At 39.4% G+C, this 24435-nt stretch overlaps 1 protein-coding gene across 2 annotated transcripts in view; it reads right to left on the reverse strand.

The window, feature by feature from the left end:
- Nucleotides 1–7123: 7123 nt before the first annotated feature.
- Nucleotides 7124–24435, reverse strand: part of TRIQK (triple QxxK/R motif containing) — a 66986-nt gene continuing 49674 nt past the window's right edge. Inside the window, exons 3-4 of one of the 2 annotated variants that reach the window (XM_074145457.1) lie at nt 22098–22183; nt 7124–12296 (exon numbers count right to left, since the gene is read on the reverse strand). In XM_074145457.1, coding sequence (XP_074001558.1) covers nt 12183–12296; nt 22098–22183 — 200 coding nt within the window. In that variant the 3' untranslated portion in view covers nt 7124–12182. The remainder of the gene's footprint in view (nt 12297–22097; nt 22184–24435) is intronic. The other variant, XM_074145458.1, reaches the window with a different exon arrangement.

Here is a 24435-nt window from a genome sequence, read left to right on the forward strand (position 1 = left end):
TGTTCAAAATTGCTTAAAACAATTTGTTTACTGAATTCAGACAAATATCTCCAAACTGTTTTCATTACATTTAGTGCCAGCTGAGGCAAAGGCAAAAAATACAACACTGATAATAAACTATGAGTCCATTCACATTAAGCAATAGGTAGATAAATACCTTTGCTGTATTCCTCTGTGTGCTCCTTTCTACTCCAAATACATTCCTGTTATTCAGTCCTAGTAGTTGACGGGGATGATGTTGATAATAATAATAATGATAATAGTAAAATAATTTACATGTAAATAGAATGTTTCCTCCCAAATCATTCTACAAACTTTGCAAAATGATGTGGTGGGACCACTTTATCCAGTTACTGAAATGCATCCACCTCTGGAGCGAACCACAACATCTATGATCTGCTTAAACATGGAGAATATCAATGCTGTCTGATAGATTAGGATCAGGAGAAGGGAGTACTACAACTAAGTCATAGAGGTTTGTAGGAAAATCACAGCTAAAAACCCTTAGCTTTGGAGGAAAGTTCTATGGGGTGTTTAGTAATGATGAAGTTTTTGAGATTTGCCTCATCCTCATGGCAAAATCTGAAACTATACAGCTATCCCAACAGCATGCTGGAGGAAGGAGAAACCTGCCAGTGACAGGCCAACACTGCAGCTTCCCAATGGCTGTGAAACGTGCTCTGAGCAAGTCTTGGGATGAAGCCTGCCGGCACCACGAAGTGAGCAAAGTGAACCGCTTTTTAAGATGCCTATTTTCCTCCCATCCTATCACTTTTATCTTAATGAATTTGGTGTTATTCAGCATGGTGTATTTAATTAAAATATTTAAAGTATTTAAATTATTAATAATTTAATAATTAGAAAGAAGTATTTTAATCCATGACTGAATAACGTCTACAAGTATTCAATTTATTTTTTGGAAATGAGGGTCTAGGTTTACTCTTTTCCCTATATTTTAAATTCAGAACTATTCAGAATTTGCTACTCTGCCATACTGGCTTCCTGCAAAATACAGTGAGTGCAAATCATCTTATTTAATGCAGCCCAAGAAAACACACATGTGTGTGGGAGACAGAAAGTGATACAGTCTCCTAAAGTTCTGCTAAAATCTCAGTGGTGGTTAGAGATACAGCTGTGTGAAAAACATCAGAAAAAAACAAGTCACAAGTCATAAACAAAAAGGATATAATTATGCCAGAGCAAATTTAGAACCCTTACACCAAAAGTTGAATGACTCTGAATGTGCCTACAATCTTTCTCAGTGCAATATTCACGCAGATTCAGGCATCTTCACCCTCACACAGGCAACAAACATGGGCTGCCCTGGGAGCAGCTGGGGACAGACCTTCAGAGACAGACCTTCAGAGACCATGGACCCACAATCCTGAGCACACCCAGTAGAAAATGTAATATTGCCATGGTGTGAAGTGGGTCAGTGTGTTAGCAGACACGTCATTGCAAGTCATCTGTGGTCCCACTGTGGACAGGGAGCAGACAGCTGGGAGAGCAGCAGCCCATCAGAGACATGTCCACGCATCTGCAACTTCAGATTGCCTTCTGCTCTGCAGAGACTTCTGGTGGGGGCAGTTGTTCACTGTACGTTGAGGATCGGCCAAGAATCAACCCTAAACCAAACCAACCTCTGAATTCTCTTCAGTTCTGACTGCAGTTGGCTTTAGACACTGTCCTCCTGACAACTCAGTGTATAGGCTCTATGTCCCCTGGGGCTTCTGTTCATCCTCCCATGTGCACTCCTGCCTCGGTTTTGCCTCCAGGGTATTGCTTGCTCAGGTCTACTGCACAGGGAAGCCCTGTCAGTATTTATACTGCTCGGAGGGCTGATGCAGCAGCAGGGAGCACCATCAGCCACCCTGGCCCTGCGGGGACTCAGGACTCCCAGAGCAGGCAATGCCGCTGGGAGAAGTGCCTTGTGGGGGCATGACCGTGAAAAAACTCCTGCCTTCTCCAACACAAGGTGCCCTGCCGGGGACACTGCTCCCACCTCAGTGAGCAAGGGCGATCAGTGCCAGCCACAGTGAATCAAGCCACTATCTGTGTGGGCTTTATTTTTTTTTTTTTTTTAAACGCAGCTGCCATATATCCAAAAAAACAAGTCATTAGGAACATTACAGTATTAGTCAAATCAACTGTGTTTTTCAGAGGGATGAAAGCCAGTGATATAATTCACAAATAGTGGGTGTTGGTGGGTGGTAGTATTACGCAGAGGATTTCAAGCTCTTTTCTCCTGCGTGAGCACATTTTCATTCTTGGAGAAACATCCTGTGTAATTGCTATTGACAGATTACACAAGATTTGTTTTTCCCAAGCTCCCAAGCAGAGTGAGCTTTCTGAAGGCTTGGGCTTCGGATGGAGAGGCAGTGCTGCCCCTTTGGGTCATGGCCCTGCTGTGGATTTGATGCTCTGGAAGAAGGGGCTGCTCCGCTTCCTGGTTGCCGTCCTCATTTCAGAACCACAACACTGATTATTCCTCCACTGTGGCATAGACAGCACAAAGCTTTTTTCCACTGTGCTTTCCAAAGAGGAACAACAGTGTCTTCCCCAGAGTACTTTATTCCAGTTCCACCTCCAAGGACAGCTGTGATGTCTGCCTCTACATGATTAAGACTAGCATATAGTAGAGGTTTTACAGCATATCCTCTTTTTCCTCCTCATTAGCCTGCCAGCTTCAGCTCTCAGCTTATGCTAAGGTCAAGGAACACCTTGTGAGAGGATCAACATAAGACAAAATCTCTCACACGTGTGACAGTCTCTGTATTCCTCAAGACTTCTGAGACACAGGAGAACTTCACAGCACATGAACATGTTGCTCATGGATCTGGTTTTGATATTTGGCTCTAAGGTAGGTAATAGTGGGGTATCTATATAAGCTATAATTTAATGAACTGAGAGCTTTATTTCTGCAGCTCTCTAAACTGGGGCAGTTAGGTAGCCTGGTGTTTTGTAATCCTGTTTTAGTTAATTAAAGTATTCCTGTTGGCTGGGTGGAAAGATGTGTTACCCTGTTACTAGCACATGATGAAAGGAGGAAGACATCATTAGTGTACGTGACTCCCTTCTCAGACCCCATCAGAGCTAGGGCCTCTGTAGTTCCTCTGGAACAGAATTAACATATTTCTCATTGAAATGTGTTGGGTTTTTTTTTTTTTCTCTCATATTCAGCTGCATAGATTTTCCTGTTACAAGTATTAAGCTGCTTGGTTATCCAAAATGTGCCTAGACTTTTGTGAAGGTTCATTTACAAATGAACCCCTGCTGTTAGAAAGTTTATTTTAGCACTTGCAATTGCTATAATCCTGAATTGATCAACTTTTCATCATCCTTAGCATGAGAGGTACCTCTTATGATCTCGAGGCAGAACTTCTTCACTTTGAGGGTGGCAGAGTACTGGAACAGGCTGCCCAGAGAGGTGATGGAGTCTCTGTCTCTGGAGACATTCAAAACCTGCCTGGACATGCTCCTGTTCAACCTGCTCTGGGTGGACCTGCTTTGGCAGGGGGGTTGGACTAGATGATCTCCAACCCCATATCATTCTGTGATTCTGTGTGATTCTGTGACTCTTGCTCCTGAAGAGCAAGATTGCATTGGGGTCCTCTCATAAGTTTTCTTGGGTTTGTGCCATTGGAGGAGGGAGTGCATAAGAAGAAGCATCTGGTGGCACATCTGCATCCAGTCCCTGCTGACATCCTGAGAACCGTCTGCCCAGGCTCACTTCATACGGAGCTTGACATGTCTGGTACCCCACTGCCAGACGACCTCAGCAAATACTTCTCTCTCTCCAAGGGAGGCTGAGGCACTTTTTCAGTGTCTTCATCTTGTGTTATCTCATTGCTAATGTGACAGAAGAGTATGCAGTCTCTTTTCAAACTGCTCACAGCTCTCTGGAAGAAATCTGCCAAAGAGCCTTGATCTGAGCAAGCTGGAAGGCCTGATCTAGGTGCAAAGATCAAAACCAGCCTTCTCCAGACCAATGACCCTGAAGTTTTAATTCTTTACAAAGGACATGAAAACTAAGATGGTAACTGAGATAAATGTTGATGAGTGGATGTGACAGAACTGTTCCTCAAGGCTTTGCAAGGAAGCAGCAAGGAAGTGCTGGAGGCCCCCAGGCCAGCTCCATAGTTAGCTGATCCGTTGAAAGTCAGTTATAATTTTTTTCTGTTATTCCACATCACTTTGCATTATACATTATTGTACATACCCTCCGGTAGACCCTTTCAAAGCAACTGAATAACTTAATGCTTAACAAGGATACTTGTAATTTTCATGTTTAAGTTCTCGGAAATACAAAGTCATTTTCATTCTGAGTTTCTAATGACAATCCCCAAACCAGTGGTGGAATAGAGGGAATAACAGCTTTGTGGAAACTACTCTAGAGATCTGTACTGTAAGGAATGATGAATATATGACGGAGGAGTGAGGCCTACTTTTATCCTTTATAAATGTGCAGTGTAATGAAAACTTCCTTTCTGTATTTGTATTATCTTTTAAATTTAACATGTTTCTTGCCTATGCAAAATTCCTGTGCTGCAGGAATGCTTCTTGTTTCCAAATGCCCTTGCTCACAGAGAGCACTTTTTCTTTCTCCTGTATGTATATTTTACATGAAGATGTACAAAACAGCAGTTGTCTTCTTCCAAACGCAGGAATTCATTTAGTAAGAGACATCTCTTCTGCGTAAAACAGCATAACATAGTGTAGCAGAAACACCAGCCCCCGTGAGTTTGAGGGTGTAACACTCACAAGCAGAGTAGGTTGTCACAGATGTGTTGCATCTCCATCACCCCATAACACTGACATAGTCCAGTCACAGCAGAGTGTATATGAGAGATGGAATAATGCACATGAATAATGCACTCTTAAGCATTTATTTTGTTTTTTTCAGTTGTCCTTCAGGCCTTACCCATTCCACCATGATATCAACTTGAAAATTTCCTACTATAGAAGGTAAAACTCATTGACAAGGAAAAATTTCAAAACCGTTGGTCTTGTTAGAGTCATAGAGCTGATATTTCTGTGGAGAATTTACCAAATGTCAGCATCACAGTCTTTGGAAGAAGTCATTCATATTGAAGTAATTCCTATTTTGAGGCAACCGTTAACCAAAGGGAGGCAATTATCATTCATTCTGAAACATCTCAGAAGAGAAGCTATATTTGATGAACTCTATCACCCACAAACAAAGCCACTTTTCTATTAATTAAAAACAGCCAATGACTGTTTTACGAGAAAAATTAATTCTGATGTATTCTCATGAATAACACAATCAGGTTTATAACTTGTCTTATTTTAATGTGAACTCACAAGCCTTCAGGTATAAGGGCAAGGACTGTCAAATGGCATTCACGAGAACAGAGCAGGTTTTAAAAGCTGCTCTTCAAGGTAAAAATCTCTATAGCGCACTGGGAAAATTTCCCCCACATATATTGCCTAACTTTAAATGAATTTGTGGCTTTGGTAATGATCTGAAGAAACTGCTCTACTCTCTTGTCTGTTTAGCGCATACCATTATTACTGGAGCAGCAGAGACACGGTGGCACAAAGGTAAAGTACTGCCTGAGACGAGCAGCTCGGGAACGGCTACGATTAATGAACAGATAAACACAAATATGATTGTCTGCCTGTTGCGAAGGAACAGTCACGAGCTCATTAGGGCAGTGAAACCCCATGATACTGTTGTTAAAACAGCCCTGCTTTAAGCAGACAACCATAGCACCTTAGCTCATCTTTTACATGAGAAGCTGAAGGAAGCCATCACAAGAAAAGCAAGCAAAAACCTGACTTTCACCCTGCGGGCTGCTCTGAAGGCTCCCCCGGCAGGAGAGGCTAAATAAAGCTGCCCTGAATCCAGAATTTGCTGTCCTTCCCAAACCAGAGCAAGTCTTACTGTATTACACAATAATACAGCAACAGCTTCAGCCAGGAGAGAGCTGGGGAGATGGCAGGTCACTCAGCTGGGGAGATGGCAGGATAATGGTTACAGTTTTCCTATCAAAAGCAGGAGGCACAGGCTTGGCATTCCTTGACTGGAAAGCAGTCTCACAGACACTCAGGGAAACAACTATGCAGAAACAAGTTTCAAAAGGACAACAAAAGACAATTTTTTTCTGGCACCTCCCCGGGAACCTAATAAATAAAAGTAAAAAGCCTGAACATCTCAGCTTCTATTTATTTGTGATAACAAATCAGGCACCAGTGATGGTAGGAGACTCACCCTGTAGGTTAAGCTCTGCTCTGTTCTTTTTTGTAGCCTGTCCAAAGCAATCCAGGACCACAGTCCTACTCCAAACACCAGCAGCTCCCCATTGAGCGGGGGTGATGCCTTAGGAGTGCAGAATCAGCAAAAGGGCTCCCCTGCCATTTCCATCCCTGTCCCTCCTCTCTGCTGACAGTATCACAGGAGAAGAAGGTGTCTCTAGAGAAATGGGGACATCGCCAGTATCAGTACATTTGCATTTAACTCAGACACACAAAGATACTTTACCTTGGCATTTTTTTATAAATGAAGGCAACAGCAATTAGCCTGTCTTATGCTTTGTGTAAATCCTCCAAACCCCATTTATTCCTTACTCAAATAAAGGAACCATTGATCCAATGAGAAGCTACTTCATTTCAGACATCTTTATCTCCTCCTGGCCCTTTTTTTTTGCCCTATGAAAAATAAAAAGCTGAGGTAGCTTTGATTTGATATCAGAATTAGCTTTCCTTCCACCCTCCTCTTCTTGAGCAACATGGTGAGTTGTGAAGCGGTTGTGTCCTGGAAGAACTGGCCACTTCAATTTTCTCCCACCCTCATTCCTGGAGGAACTGCAGCAGGAGAATGACATCAGTTTGTCACCAAACTCCATACTCACCTCCTGTGGCTTCGCTCTTTAAAATTCCTACAATCTCTTCGTGAAATGGCAGACTCAGAAAGATCTATATGCTGCTCAGTTTTTCCAAGGTTCAGCAAAATGAAGCTCTTCATAGCTCACATCGACCTGAACAAACACCTTTTAGGGAGAATTCAGGGAAGGCATGAACTATGCTGCAGGGCTGTCAGCTTTTAGCTGCTTTTTTAGTCACTCCGAATAAGACAACAGAATCAAGCCTATTGTTTGACTAGTCATGTATTTATTTGTGGTTTTAACATGCAAAACCAGTATAACGATTATAGAAGTTAGAAAAAATATAGCACTGAAAAAAGTATTCATGCAGAATGAGGCTTCTACTTGAACTACCCTCCACAATCACCAGTTAGTTGATTTGTCCCAATATTTATAGTTCATCATTGCAACTGCCAAAACTGGCAACCACCAGGATTGTTGTCTCAATTAAGGACAGTAAACAGATTGTCCCATTTTTTTTTTTAATGAAAAAATCTAAAATGTAATACTTCACAGTTTAACATGTTTATTCACTTAAACGAGCTAAAAAATAGTGGTGTGACATCTGCTTGAGAGACACTGGTACCTTACATTTTGGCTGTCTCCCCACCAATTTAGTTGTGATTGAGGGGGGATAAAAGGAAGAGTAGAGGATTCTGTCAATTAAATGCATTGATGAACTAGAAAAAATATTGTTCCACTCTTGGAAAAGTGTAGAAATACATCTACAAAAGAATGTACTACAGCAAACTAAGAGGACGATGGGGAAAAGTGGTGCGAAATATCTCCGTCGTCTCTTTCAGGGAAAAATATTGTAAGCATAAGATCACAGACAACTTTGCCAGTTTATTCATCTCCTGGATTCATTTCCCAAAGTGCAGGCATAATCCGCTACAAAATCTTTTAAGAAGCAGTTCCAACATCACATTTCTGCTGTCTTATTGATGTGCCATCTTGTTATTTTCTTAGTCATAAGCAGCACTAATTATCATGCTACTGTAAGTAAAACTTGAAATGCGATCAAGATCTGTAGTATCCTGTTTGTTGGCACTCTCACTTGCCTGGTCTGCATTTCAAGTACAGTCCTTTACTGAGAATTGTCCTGAACGCATCTGACCTTCACCAACTGGCCCAGTTGTGCCTTACAGGCACCATTCCGTGTCAAATCAAAATGAAACATCACTCTACTGGTAGCTGCTGGCAACATTTTCCTCCCCGAAAGGGAAGCATTCAGAACTTGGCCCCAAGTCAGCAGATAAGCCTCTTCCACGGTAGCAACTTTCATGGAAATGGGATGAGCGATTTTGTAGGGCTTTCACTGTGCCTTCCTTTTCGTAGGGTTGTTGCAAAACCCGTTTGTTTTCAGACACAACTTGTTAGGTCAGCTACTCTAGATGACACCTAAATCAGACGAGCTTGCTCATGCCGCGCGTGCTCGCAGTTACGTGTTGCAGCAAAATCTCACAGTCTACGTGTCGTCCCCGCTACCGCTGGTCTGATGCATGGAAGGAGCTATGACAGATTCTGAATCGTGATGTCTATATGATACGCAACAGTGAACTTTAAATAAAGCGTTCTTCAAGAAAAGTTTAAGTATATCTCTAGGGTCTATTAGGGAAATGCTTAACATGCCTCCTAAGCTTCCAGTAAAATGTATTTATGGACTCTAGGAAATAGAGTTAAAGCCTTTCCTTGGCAATGTTCACCAGCAGCACTAGTAAAACTACTATACTGAGGCTTCTGTCCTGAGATGGTCTACGTGCTTGTTCTGCTTTTGTAGGATCAAAGGGAAAAGGAAAACTGCTGAGGAAAGATTTACTGAGCAAAATCAGCAAAATCACTGCTGGAAGACTGTTGTGCCTTCCTAGCCAGAGACTCTTCCAGATGGGACATCCGCTCCCACCCACAGTATGAGGACTCAGTACAGGCATCTCCTCCACAACCTCTGCTGGAAAGAAATTCAGTTTATTCCAGAAGCAGAGGGAAACAATGATACTGACATCTACCCTTTCCCCAGAGGTGAATATCCTTGAAAAAATCTGCCCTGTTAAGCCAGGGCTGCTGTGTAAACTGTTTGATCAGAAATCTTTCTTTGAAACAAGCATATAAAATTATTACTTTTATAATAAAGTCATTCTGTCTGAAGTTGAAGGGAGCTACATGGAACAATTTTGTCTGCAGAAAGAGATCTGCTCTACTGGTATCGGCTAGGATGCCAAGGGAAGTTCTCTTCATTGTCTTTTAAGTATTCATAGGCTACGCTTATTTTTAATATGAGCTTAGGGGCTAGAACTGCCTAGAATAATCCAGATATTCTAAAACTGTTGAGCATCACTGCTCACATTTCAACATTGTGCTGTTTACATTGCTTTAATGTCCTTTCAAATGTATATATAATTCAGTGTGACACATCCAATATTAATAAGAGCACAAAAATAGGAAAAATACATTTATTATTAAAATAGACACTGAGCAACTCATACAAAGATAGGTGGTCCAAAAACCAAGAGGCATTCAATCTGAGATATAACTGAGGGCAAAGTAAGTCACATGTTTGCAAGATTAAAATCACTCTCTACTTTAAAATATCAGGCGTGGACAATGTAGCACTCCCTAAAGCAGAAATAACTTCAAGTCAGTTTCTGATTTTCCCTTGGAGTAAATGAGTTGTAATTTCAGTGAACTCAGAGGAAATCATAAATCAGTAAGCTCAGAATCAGACCTCATTGCTAATATTGTTGTGTTTGTGCCTTTTAGAAAACCAGGGATGAATAATTTGATGAGAAGTGGGAGCTTTTAGCTTAAAAAAACTATTGACATAGTCCCATTAGAAATTATTGCACTGATAAGAGAAAACATGTATTTGCTGCAATATTTGCCATGTATTTCTAAGTAGAGTGAACAGAAGTCTACCCAGTTTACCTAAACACAAGGAAACTTTCTGGTTACATGAGAATATCTTTCATGTGAATGAAAAGGCCTAATCTAAACAGTCTAACTGCGAGCTATGGCACTTGCCGGCGATATGGACTGATAAGCCACAAATCAGGGAAGCTGCTTCAATCACACATATACGCACTTCGGATTTTGTCTATGAGTCAGAATTATGGGAAATGCAATCTTCCTGTTCGAGGAATTTCATGTTCATAAATTTGACATCACCCAGAGAGCTACGTGTGGACATTAAGAAAGCAATCCTCTCAGTATTTTATGGAATAAGAAAACTGCTCATGCGAAGTAACAGGAGAGGTCTGCAGCTTCTGCGACATGTGGTGTGGCACTGGTGAAGTGAAAGGCATGTCACATCCAAGGAGACAGCTTGTGATATGCTTTTCTCTCCACTGAAAGTCGGGCCATGTGTCAGATAACGCTTCGCCATAAATGCCACATGTTGCTAAGCGTTTGGTCATGTGTGCGAAGATTAGCGGACTATAGGTCATATGAATGCACAAATGTTAGGGTTTTGTGTCTGCAACAGTCATAATTAGAAAATGAGAAATATTTGCATGTACATGTTCATGCTTTTTCATATCTTTCTTGGAAGACTTGTACTCTGAATTTCTAGAGGAGGTGTTTTGGCACTGCATAAAGGGAATGAGGAGTATGACAGATAAGAAGTGGATCCTTAGAGACTCATAATGTATATGGTCATAGTTACTGTATGGTTTAAAAATTAACTGTATTGATCTAAGTTCCTTAAGTGGTGATAATGGGACTGTGTCAATTTAAAATAAATATATTTTCCGTTATAATACTTGCTATGATTTGTATCCCTTTGTCTTCACAAGCACTATAAGAAATCGTAGTCAGGCATTTCTGGAACAAGTCAGTAAATATCTCAGTTGCAACTAAACCTAACATTCAGCCCCGAAATTGGTATCAGAGATAAAGCCAAGCTAGTTTGCTAACAGAATTTCAGAATTATTGTTAACTTTTCTGGAAGTCAACCTGCCTAACTCCCTTGCCGCATCCAGCACCAGCGGCTCTATGCTTTTCTGGGGATCAAAGTGAATCCGAACTAGAGAAAGACTGACCATGTTTTTAAAAGGATCGAAAGTGAACCTTTGCAACCACAAAGCTCGGTTTTATGCCAAAGCCGAAGCAGAACAGGATAAAGCCAGAATTCTACAGCTCCCTGCAGCTGCTATGACACACTGACTTCTGCAAGTGGCTTGTGGTTATCAAAGGGATCAGAAATGTTATCTACAGTGCATATTCTGAAAGGTACTTTGCAAGAACTGAAGGATGTCATCGAGCCAAGATCTTCCCAATTATTAGTACACATTAAAAAAAAAAAAAAAAGGTTTCTTATTACTTACAAATTCTCACCTTAGTTTGGCGATTGAAATGATTGTATAACTGGAAAGCAATTTTTTTTACAACATCCTCCTAACAGGTAGTGCAAGTCGATACCACAACCAGCAGGAAGAGTATAATTAAAATACGATTTTGACTTCATATTAATAATAGAGCAATACACTAATTAAAACCAACATCGACTGAACTTTTTATTTACACTAGTTCAGACAGCACAGGAGGCAAAGAACTGTGTTTCAGAGGCATATGTGAATGTTAGAGCTTCTGTCATCCAGGTGCCATTTCTGACAGAACACATGTGTGCTGAACAGTTGGCAAAAGAATGAAAAAGATTACTGCAGATATATGGGCACACAGAATCTGGGATGACATAAAATTAAGTCCATATAGGAGGTGACAGACTGCTTCTAAAAAGACTTTTTTTCCCCCTACAATTTCTTCCATCTTCGTGCGTGCGCGTGTGCACACATGCACAAGGAAGATTAAAAGGGAGAGAAAGGATGAGGGGGTTTTGATATATTTTAAATACAAATCAAGAAAAGACCTTTTTATTTGGTATTTCTGCTTTCTTTTGGGAAAGGAAAAGGAACCTAATTTGGCTATTAGGAAGCTTTGATTCCTAAATTTAGTCAAGGCAGACTCTCCTCCTGTGAAGTCAGCATCAATACCCATGATAATAATAGCACCTGTCTTTTGACATCAAAGTTCTCTGCCTGAGAAAAAAAATAATGTAAACAATAAACTTCATGTATTGTACTGCTGCTCCTGGCTTTGGTGTTAACCAAACACACTTGCTGGCCATGAGCGTTCCCTTATTTTGGAGATTTGGAATGTAAAAGTGACGGACGTATTGCAAAACTTCCTTATGAATTTAGACTGCAAGAAATGGCATCATTTACTGTCTCACAGTGAAGGTACTGTGTGCTCCTCCGTAGTCTTGTTCAAGCTGAAGAAATCTTGGTGATAGATTCCTCGCCTCTGCTAGTTTTCATCTGGATCCAGATCAAGGTCAACTTCATTGGAAATGTTAAGATAAAAGAAAGCATAGAAAGCCAACAAAAATACCAGTATAGCGGCAAGGACAAGGGCAACTTCCTGTAGAAATAAGAGAAAAAAAAAACACCACAAACCAAAACCTGTTAGAAATAGTACCATATTTTCAGATACATCAGGAATAAATACTATTTCCATTCTATAATGCACATCAAAATAACACCAGGCATATATAATTGCATAAGGCATTGATACATTAATGATTTCTTCTTTGCGATTACCATTTCAGAGTGTTACAAAATCCATTCACTTAATAAAGATTCTGCTAAGTCTCATATACTGCCAGATATGGGATATTTGGTTTAAGGATCTTTGGTCTGACCTAGAAATAGGAGCTTTACGTCCTTTTATTATGCTATTGCTTCTTTTTTAAAAGAAAAGACAGAATTCACAAACCACAGTTTTGAACACAAATTTAAGTTATGAATTTACACTGTGAATTTTGATGTTTTCTAGCAATATGTTACTGCTTTTTGCCAACAAATTTGTAATTTTTTAATGAAGCAAACACAGTATGGTGGAAGTCAATGAAAATTGCTACCTCTACCTCCCAACCTCCTGGCATGCATCAAAATATGGAGCTACAAAATCCTTCAGAATTGGATGAAAGTTTTCTTCCTTCCCCTCTGCAATAAGGCAAAAAGCACAACAATTTGCACTTGCCTCTCTTCCCATAAAATATTGCAACTTGCTGCATCTTCCCTAATTAACATAAAAGAGTCTTCCAAAGTATACATGATTTATAGCAGCTTTCAGAAGCAGAAAAATGTTTTTGTACTACACGTCACACTCATTATGTGACTGCCTATCATCCTGTTCTATCTTAAGGCTGGACTCTTAAGCTCCAACTTTAGATCTCAGATATAATAAATCATAGCATGATCATCCTCTTTATAACACTACTTCTTTCAAAGTCACTGTATTTCACATTCTTAAGCTTTTATTCTCCTGGAAAGCACAGCACACTTCCTATAGTGTTGACTCTCATTTTGCTAGACAATGAAAGAAGAAATATAAATTTGAGAAAAATCCTTATGTTCCTTCAGCTCACAGAAAGCACCACTTCCACAGCTAACAACATACACTGCTTCATTCCTTATTATCATGATGTATTTTAAAAATCATGCTCAAAAGGAACAGGTTAGTTTGTACCCCCTCCCCCAAACTGTTTTCCCTCTACAAAAAGAAGCAACCACCTCCCCTCCAAATCTCAGCTTCTTATTAACCTAGAAAACATCTGCATCAGAAGAATCCAGCTGTATACTTAAAAGGAGAGGAAAAAAAACAGTTCAGTGACTCTGTAACAACTATTCTGAATTGGTACAGAAGATGCCACATCAAATCTACTCCTCCAGTGGCACTGAAAGGAGATGCCTACACCATACCTAGACAATCAGAGATCCTTTACCGTCCAAGGAGAGAATCTGACCCTCCTTGGTGCAAGATTAATTGTGTCCTCTTAAAAGAGGTGTGGTGATTTCTTCCTAAAAATGCCTATTTCTCCCCTTAGACCAGAAGGGGAATTGAGATGATTTCTCTGGTGTGGAGACCTGCCCTGCAGGATGAATTCCATCCAGTATCTCTAGATTTGTGGCGGCTTCATGACCAACTTTGTGTGTCCACTGCCACGAAGGAGTTAAAACTGTACTAGCTTCATTTTTTAAAGTCTAGCCCATAATCTGGCATTCTTCTATAGAACAGCATTTCATTTGCATTTACATGAATGCATTATATAGTTTATCAGAATGTTGGATCAATAATTCAACATATGCCATCTAATAAACTTTGAAATACTACTGCCTAGTTGGCGTACGCGCTATAGGAGTCTTTGTTCTATAGAAACCTTTGCTTTACATTTTATACGGATGATTAATTGAGATGTACTTTAAATTTATTTTACCACATTAAAATTGCTCCTGTAAATTTGCTGAGGCTGCTTGCTACAGATTTCAACCACATTTTCCTCTGAGAATTATATCACCCTCTGAACCTCATCCTCCTGATTTCATATGATTTGATTAAAAAAAAAAAAAGAAAGTACATCTAATTCACTAATATATTAAAGGAAAGTGATTTTTGCTTTGTTGCAGTTGCAACACGTCAGTATCTCACAAAAGGGCATGGCAGCATCAGACAGGTTTCATTTATTTCCTTGTATCCACAGCTGTGCTCCCAGACCCATCTGGCCACACAGCTACTAATCTTAAGAGGATGTAATAAACAAGTGACATACAACTGCAAGCTCCATCTGCTCAGGAGAGTGGACAACAAAACCGTACAATGCAGGCACCGTTCACACTTGACACAGAGAGCAAATTCATTCCAGTATTAAAAAGTTCTTTCCCTTGTTTGGATGCCACGCTTGCCACCCGTTCTGCTTTGTGATAGGTTCATCTTTCCTTCTCCCCAGTCTCCCTTAGGAAACGCCGTGGTAGCAGCAGCAAAATTCGGGGGAATGTTTGCATTAAAGGTTTGTTTTCTAGGAAGCGGAACTGGGAAAATCTTGATCAGTAACTGTTTTGATGGGAGTAGTTCTTTAATTGCTCTCCCTAAGTTTTACAGTGAGTAACACTGAGATAAGAATACTGCTTTCCTTACACGGGCACTAGGAACGGGGTGGCTGGATCAGTATTTATTAACCTTGGGAATGAAAAGGTTATTGAAATTCCAGGTTTGAGAATTACGCAAGAACCTTAATTTTGAGTTACTGAAGAAGGCAGAGTAACAAAAATCTAAAATAAACGGCCTAACAAGGGACAGCTGGTTCTCAGCTAGGGATACGTAGTCTCTTAAGAATTGTATCCAGTTTATGAACTTTTATAAACATAAATTTTGCAATGTAAATAGCAAATGAGATGCTACACTACTATAACTGTCTTTGCAACAACAGTATATATTGTCATTTTAATTTGTTTTATACTTATCAGGCCTTGCTATTTGTATTTTAAGCCATGCATAGAAATGAAATGTTAAAATACTCCCCACTCGGCATTATATAGCTCCCTTTCTCTTGCACTTTATGGATCATCCCCATCATCCCTCTGCGAAATCCATTTACTCAGAGGATTTCACCATGAATAATTAACCAATATAGAAAAAGTCCTATAGAAATAAACTTAAAATGATCACAGGGCTTTTTCTCCTTTTTTTCTTTTATAACATGGTACAGATCGCTAGGAAATAACATCCCTGCTCTCAAATCCCAAAGTACAGTCAAAGAAGCCTTTAAAAGGAACAGAATTTTCTATTATATTCTCTTATATTTAGAATAATGTCTGTAGAACCCTACTGATTTCAGCTTGGTTAAGTTTTTCAGAAACTTTTCCATAAAGGAAACACATGCCATTACACCATAACGTAGATTTAATTGTCCTATCATTTTTTTGTCAGTTTTACGTCTCTCATGTCAAAATACTTGGATAATGTCCTCAGATTCACCCTACTAGAGCAAGTTGCAGAGTTGGGATCTAAACAAGATTAATCAGGAGATGAAAAAACAGAGCTGAGGAAAAAAATGTTAGTTATAATAACACAAAGCTGGACACTGTACATGGCAGCATCATATCCTACACAGATAGAGAAATATCACACTTTCAGGAAATTTCAGATTTTAACATATTTTTTATTGTCCTCCAAAGAGAATTGTACCTCTTTCACCTGTAACCAGCTTAAACCTAGGTGAAAGAGTACTACAAATTGCTGTCTTTGAAATGCTAAACTATCCCTAGCTATTTCTGCAAAGAGATGAAAAGAAAATCATGCTGATCAAGGATACCTTGAGAAATGAAATAAACATACATGGACTTGACAATCAACCTTTTAATTCCATATAATTTCTAACTGGAAGACTTTATCTGGACATTCACTGATCATTTTTTAGAGTTTCAACAAAATCATATTTAAAAATGGATGTTTACTTTCTTAATGCAGGACTTTCTACATCTAATACGAGGTAACAAAAGAAATTTATTAAATTTTATCAGTAATTTTTATGTTATAAATTTTTAATTGTAAGAACTTCAGATGGAACAAAGATCATTATTGTATCAAATAATGAGAACAAGGTACTATTACAGAGTCATTTAAAAGGCCTGGCTATGTGAACACAAAGCAACAGGATTTTAATATAATTTTAATATAGTTAAATGTTAGATAATACATACAGGTAACAAATATATAGATAGTACTTAACAAAATGGAGGACTCGGCATTGAAAAACTGTGACTCTAAAAAGGTCTTTGCATTTAAGGGGTAACCACTCCCTCATTGTGATCTCTGGATGTGCAAAGGCAGAGGGATTTCCAGCAGGGAGATGACTGGTTTTTATTTTATCACAGAGAAGAATGAGAGGTAGTTTGGTTACAGCATATAACTATATATGCCATACACCTGTATTTAAGTAAGACGCTTCACAGTGTGGGGTCCTTCTATCTTGTTTATAAGAACCTCTCAAGGTCCAGCTGCCGTTAGATAAGCTCAGTCTTGAAATAAGATGCCATTTTCTAGGAGCAAGAATGATGGAACATTCCAGTTGCCTCTTGGGGAAAATAAGGACTTCCATGGCTGTGAGTCTTCTGCGGTCAGTTCTCTCAAAAAAAGTGCATTTTTATTTAGGTGTTGGGAAGAATACTTCAACCTGGGCTTATGTGAAAAGGAGGTCCTGGCTGCCAGCCTTGCAGTTGGTGAACTCAGCCCACCAGACTGCTCCCCTCCTTCGAGGCCCTGGGAAGACTGGGATTACGTACATTGTCAGTGCTATGTTCTGAACCCCTGAAGTCCCAGATTGTTAAAAGTAACTGCACCACATGCTTCAGTGTTTCAGACTTTTCTATATAGGATCAAAAGACTTTTCCTTCTTTTGCAGGAAATTTTCCTCCAATTGTATTGATATAATTTCTGGGATTTGAGGTTTTGTTGTTGTCAACTATCCTTTGAAGTGTTAAAGATTGGTTGTAAGTAGAGAACAAAGCCTGAGAAAGATAGACTACCGCTCCGAGACGGTACAGAAGATCCTCCTAAGCTCCTGCTTGGTGTATCTTGTTCACATGCTCAAACCACCACAATTACTGTACTTATGCGGACAGGGTCAGATGGAAGCACTCCGATTTTGTTTTTCTCTTTGTAGGGTTTTTTTCCCTCCCATTTCAAAGTAGGGATCAAAGTCTGACTACTGGGATCACTGGGAATATCACACTCTGTTCACTGGTGGCACATTAAGCTGCCCAGCTCTTTATGCGAGTCACATACATAAACTGGTTTGAAGGCCCAGTATTTTGGCCACTGTAAAGTACTTGGACTTCCTAGAAAGAATTTGGATGAAATTTTATGATCTGTAACACACAGAAGACCAGATCAAATGATCTAATAGTCCCTTGTGGCCTTAATTTCTGCAAAGCTATGAAACTATATTCCCAAATTATCTTGGCAAATGTAGTCCACTAATTTAGCAGATTATGAACAGCATGAAATCAGAGAATAACCTTTGCCAAAATACACTAGGAATGTCTTGTTATCTATTCATACATAACTTGTTCCAGATGAGATAAACTCTTAATAGCGAGCTACACAACAGATTAAGCAGATATGCAAAAATGACAGACAGTAAACTCTCACTTTTTTAGGAAACAGCTTTTCCTTAGCTCAATCAATGTGCTACGTTGCTAATAATTCTCTGTGGAGTGGTATTCTGCAGTCAATTATGTCTTTGCAAGTGGGTGTAAAATAGTACTGTTCAGATTTGTGTCTACCTTTCAACAAGAAAGAAATCTTCATCATCTAGCCCACGGACCACTGATTCATTCTTGCAGCTTGTGAAAAAAATCTCTTCCCGGGAACTCCCATTACTTTTGTCCCCAGCGCACCAAACCCCAGCTATCTGGGGCTGAGCTTCCACATTCCTCAAACCATTTTCTCTTGCCACCCACCTGCTGACACCTCTTCCTCACCCACGGAGGGCAGAGCTAGCACCGATGGTGCAGACCCCCTTGCTGCTCCACCTGGTAAGGATGAGCAGGTGGGCTTCCCCCAGCATGAGCCCCCCGCAGGGGGGACAACAAAACAACCACACAGAGAAGGTTTAGAGGCTCCCTTTTTGGTACTGCTACAAAGAATTTCGTCTTATCCAAACACCAGGAGACATACAGCATACTACTTTATCTCCGAGTTGTTCCTTGAGACAGGGGTCCTGCTTTTCCAAGAGATGCCACCGTATATTTTGGCACTCACCGACTGCACTGGTGTCACATAGACAGAGCCAGCACAATAGCTCTGCTACAATATTTAATTTTTAAACATGTTTAAAGAGCAAACATTACACACCAAATACTAGGATGGTCACCCTGCTTGAATTAACTTTTGATAGTTATTAGTGCTTAGCTGCGTCTCTGACATTATCAACAGGGATAAAATCTCTCATTGGGGAAATTAAAAAATACTAAATGCCAGTGACTGAAAGAAACTTTGTTACTTTAAACCTTGCATTAAAATGACAAGGCAATCGAAGTTTGACAAGACAAGCTAATTAGTATGCCAGCGATGAAATGTGAAGGATCTCCAGGGGATTGGTTCTCAAAAGTTTTATGTCATTTATAGGGCTTTTTTTTTTTTAAGCGAATCTTGTCAGCTCTCATGGTGAAATACACAACGGTTGAATTTCATTATCTTCATAGAAACTAAGGACTAAAATTCTTCACTATTTTCCAGTCCTCTTGGGTTTTTTTTTTTTTCCCCTAAATACTACCTCAAGTTTACAGCCAGGAATACAAGCTCTTCAGGACGCTAGTGCAAAACAACTCTAGAGGTATCAATGAGCACTAAAAATCCTGTCGTTTTAAGTGGCAGTATGGTAGTTATTGTGTTAGATATTTCACAGAATTATAAAACTCTCTTTCCCAGAGAGTTTGTTCTTTTACATGTATGATAAGGATATCCTTCCTCTACAATATTTTTATTAATTGCAACTTAGCTTTTTATAAGAAAATATTAATGTATTTTGAAATGCTGCATACTGCATCATGTACTGAAACCTGGATAAACAAATAAAATATATGGTAAGTACACGTATGTGTGTTTTCTCAAAGATTTACAAGAACTTTGGACATTTATATTTAAAGTGCTGCCTACTTATTACCTTGCACCGTAGTTACACCGTTTTTTTTTTCCTCAACACAGACCAAAGTTAACCAACTGCCACAGCACAGAGTCGGGACCTACATCATGTAAAAAGACTAAAATTCCAGCCTTTGGAAGGTGAATCATGTCGCTTATCACCCTCAGAAAACTTTGTTAATAAGAAGTGACAACTGTGATGATACCTTCCCAAAGGAAGAGCTCAGGCACGCTCAAAAGCTCTGAATATTAGGAAGCAACTAAAGGAACACACACTCAAGCCTCAAAACAGTTCCATGAATGTACATAACCTGATGGGACCCGACTTTGCTGACTCTTCTGACGGCCACAGACACGAGGAGCGATTTAAGACTCTGCTATCACACTCAGTAAGAGACTTCAAGAAATTCTTATTTCAAAATTTATCCAGAAGGCAACAGAGGAGTATCTGGGATAGGCGTGGAGGATGAACGTAAGAAGACTGAAGTCCTGGAGGAACTTATCTGAGCCAAACAAGCCCTGCCTGAGAGAGGAGGAGAGCTTATGGGGCTTCACAACTAAACAGCCTCTCCTGGGGTAGGGAGGGCGATTTCCCTGCAGACACTCCAGGCGCATCCACTGCCCATGATGAAGCTCTGCTGAACCGGAGGGACAGAGCAGGGTGAAGAGTTGTCACTGCGAGACGGGAAGAGGTGCAAGTTTACCCCGAGGCATTAAAGATGCCTCGCTTCCTTGCTGAGCGCTGCAGGGTCTGTCAGCAGAAGTGGAGAGTTTTATTCTACAGGGATCGCCCGTATTCTGGTGGAAGTATTGTAACATTTAGTAAGCCTGAGGTCGCTGGCATTAAGCAGGCTCAGCGAGAAGGATGCATACAAAGGCCCTGATCTCCTTCCTCCTGGAGGGAAAGGTGCCCAACTTACCTTCCCTTTTGCTTCAGCTGTGTCAGCTTTTCTCAGCAATTAGGAAGCAAAGCAAATGACTGCGATCTGTTTGGGGATGATCCAGAGCACAGTTTATGGTCCAGGCGTGCAAAAAATGTTACAGCAGGAAGACAATATTTTAAAGAATTTCTTCCTTTTTTTTTTTTTTTTTTAAAGGCAGAGGCAGAATTGCAGACCTGAGAGACTGCACGCTGGAACTAGCAGAAGCCCAGAAACACAACATCCCGTGACCTGGAGGGCACATGTGCGCCTTGATGGGAAAACTCATTCTTACCTACAAGTCAGCTGGTGTTCTGCTATAACATGCAGGAACCTATTTGTACAAAATAAACCATTCTTGATTTCTTTACTCACTAATACTTGATTCTTCATTATACATACGATCACATGTATGCTTTCCTGTTCTTCCTCATTTTAAGTAAGAACTACGGAAGAAAATCAGGAAAAAAGCGCAGGTTTTGAAGGACCAAAGTTCGTATTTTTCTCACTTGCGAAAGACATGCAAAAAACTTGCACATATTAAAAGAACTAGGCTGTACAGTAAAAGTCTCCAAGTAGAACATCACTTTTAAAAGGTCATGTCATTGAAAGTAAAATGAAAAGAAATAGTAAAATTTAATAAGAAAGGAAGGAAAAAACATTGAACTCAAAAGGTTAATAATCTATCCTTTAAACAAAAAAGGCAATCTACTTTTTCTCATTAAAACCTGACACACAGCACTAACTGAGGAGATTATGTTGTGAAAACATACTGCATCGCACGGTAATGCTTGATCGAGATCAGCAATCAGGAGCAAAAAGAAAGCACTGTTTCGTGATTATAATAGCAAATTCTGGAAGACAACCAAATACATCATCTGGCAGCTCAACAGCTGTTACAGCTTGGTAGTAATACCTTGGCATTTGCTATAAGCTATAACTTGAAAAAATTGATTTCTCATCTGCTAGAAACAAGAAAACGTTCGCCTTTTAACATTTCTGAAGTTTCTTTCACTAGAATACCCAGGTATTTGATCCACTTTTTTATTTTGCTCAGTTTTTACCCTTGCTGCTAAGCTAATTGTATATCAATTTGATTCCAAAATAAGTTTGAGGGAAAAATACTGGATGCACCTTAAATAAACACTGTGCGTTCAGATAAATTCCATTTTGATGACACACTGGGTAGCAGATAGCACAAAATATGGTCCTCCTTGCTCACATTCACAGCCGTGATCAAATAGTCATTATTATACTTCATACCTGCCTGAAAAAGTGACATTTCCAAAATAAAGTTCAGTACCTTTCCATGTGTTTTGCTATTAGTTAAGCCTTCTTTTTCCAAGCCTGAGGCAATACACAAGGATGTAGTCTGAGATAATAACACTTAGAATATATAATACTTAACAAACCCAGATTTTAAATTACTCCTGGGTACAGGAGAGAAAGAGGAAGAAGGAAGATGATTATTGTAATTTTTATATCTACATGAAATCGTTAAAAGCATTTGTTCTTTGTGTTGAGAGGCTCCCTGAAAAGATTGATTTTTTAAGCATACAGTACTTTATTAGTAAGTATGTATACATCATAACAATGACATGGACTACTTAAAATCTTTTAGCATTTCAACTATTCTAGTTATTTTAGGGTTAAGTAAAAGCAATCCATCATAAATATTTTAGATTCTGGCATTCCACTTAGATTTTGAAGTGTCATAAACAATATCTCTCAGAAATCAATATTCACACAGTACATCTATGGGGAAAAGAAACAACATATATACAAAGGTGGTATAAGCTATCAAATAGATCTCTACCTTTACGCCTAGTGCAGTTTTCTTGGCCTCTGCTTTTAATCTTGTAGCTCTTAACATAGGCCTGGTTTTCTTATAATCTTGTTTTCCTAGAGTAGAAAAGCACATTTAATGAAAATGATGCAAAAAGGATATAAAGAATGTCAGTAATTATTTCAGTTGAAAAGTCAGATCTAACATTTGAAAACACCTCACAGTCCAGCACTTCAAACAGGAGCTACTCTGTAAGACAGGGGCTCGATCCGCGGAACAATGGTCCTTTACACAGACAATGACAGCAACAAGCAAGAGCTGACAAATCAGCGTAGAACCTATTACTTCAGAGGGACACCAAAATACACGTACAGATAGCCACCCACTAGTACAATGTTTATTAAATCGTTCAGTAAGCATCAGACAGCAAGTAAGTAGGTGGACGATGCTTTTCCCCTCACATTTCAATCAAAACAAAATTTTCATTATAATTTTTGTTGGTTAGTCATCTCTAATGCACATATAAACGTATAATACAGGACATTACGTTGAGTGTAAATGTTTCATCATTCTGAACTGGAACATTATTTGCAAGTACCAGAACTCGGAGACATGCAGGTCAGTCCAAGTAAGTGCTAATAAAATCATTGCTTCACACCATCTGCTTGTAAAAACAAGTTACACAGAATCTTCTAGAAGTGCCTTGGACTTTTTAAAAGTTATGGGGACTATCTCTTGCAGCCACGGAGTGCAGCCAAGTGCTTGACTACTGTGAGTCCATATGAACTGAGTTCAGAGGAGGACATGCAAGTACTTAGAAATGGCATAAATCATTTATCTCAACTTAATAACAAAGCATAAAACACTTGATATCTCTCAGGGATATTACTGCTGTACTATGTACTATCAACCATAGCTTCTTTAAGTCAACAGAATTCATGGTACAGATACAGTCACGAAAGGAGGAGAAAGAAAAGAGGAATTGGTGAAGAAAGTGCTCAGAGGGGCAGAGCCTCAGCACAACCACTTTGGTTTTTCTTTTGAAAGTCCTTTCAATTTTTTCCACCTAATGCATACATGCCTTCTTGTCCTTTTTGGCTATTTCCAAAACCGAGCTACAATGCCTAAAGCAGAAGTGTTTGGCCATTTTTAAACCACTAATTTTACTTAATTGTACATTAGCTTTCATTACTGTTATATTCCAATAATTTAACCTTTCCTCTAAAACTGTCCCCAGTAGTTTTGTGAATGCAACACTCTCATTTGCTCAACCAGATGCGATCCCACATTCATAATCAGTAGTGCAATCTTCTCATTTTATGGTCACCCTCAAAACTGGGATATTATAGTGCAGTGGTGAAATTCTGAAACATGAATTGGAAAAGAAAGATCTTCTCCAGTGATATGCTGGATTTGTGGAAACCCACCTCTGCCTTTTTCTACTCTTTCTATCACTCTGCTCCTATTCAATACAGAGCTCTTCTCTGTAGCATATTGTGGATTCTGAACTCGCATTATGAACTTGCTTTCACTGTATAGTCTCTCCTCAGCCCGAGGGATTATATAATGGGAAGGTTTCCGTATTATCCTTTGGTCAGATATTATGCATAAAAGACCTGAAATAACTTAGAAAATACTCAATGACAAAAGGAAAAATAACTGAAACCATGTTTAATGGGAAAAAAAACCCCAACAACAAACAAACAAGACATATATCCAAGGAACCTTCTTAAAGAACAGAGTGAAGAAAAGATGACAATGACTATTTATGTCTGATGCTCCAATATATTCATCCAGTCAATGTAATTCCATTTGCAGGACAGGACCACTGCAGCATTATTCTTCAGAAGTCGATGATATCTGATAATAGGATGCATCAGGAGTACCGCAACCTTTTTTTGAACAGTTAGGGAAAGAATCACAGGAACCACCAAAATGGCTAAGTCATGAGACGCAGCCAGCCAGAAACAGAACACGTTTCTTCTCCCTGAAGTACTGCAGTCATATTTTTGCTATGAAATAGTTAAAGAGCTGTCAGAATTTCCATTATAAATGGCAAGAGTTTATAACTCATAAAAATTCACTCCAGGCTGAAATTTGGCACAGATGTACCCCAGCCTTGAATTTTTTGTTTGTTTGTTGGGAGCCAACTTTCAATAAAGTGATGCAGCTGTTCTTACTTACTTGGGAACAAACTATAGAAATTTATCCATCTGAGAAGTTTAAGCATGAAAAATACCTTCGTTTAGAAGTATGTAACTGACAAGGACTAAGTTCAGTTTCAGTTCTCATAATTCAGGTTTGCTGCTCTCCCATCTGGGGTAAATAAAGCAGGACAGTCAGAGGTTTCCATTCCAGTGATGCAATG

This window comes from Numenius arquata, chromosome 3 (genome assembly GCF_964106895.1).
Source record: "Numenius arquata chromosome 3, bNumArq3.hap1.1, whole genome shotgun sequence".
NCBI classification, from domain to species: domain Eukaryota; kingdom Metazoa; phylum Chordata; class Aves; order Charadriiformes; family Scolopacidae; genus Numenius; species Numenius arquata.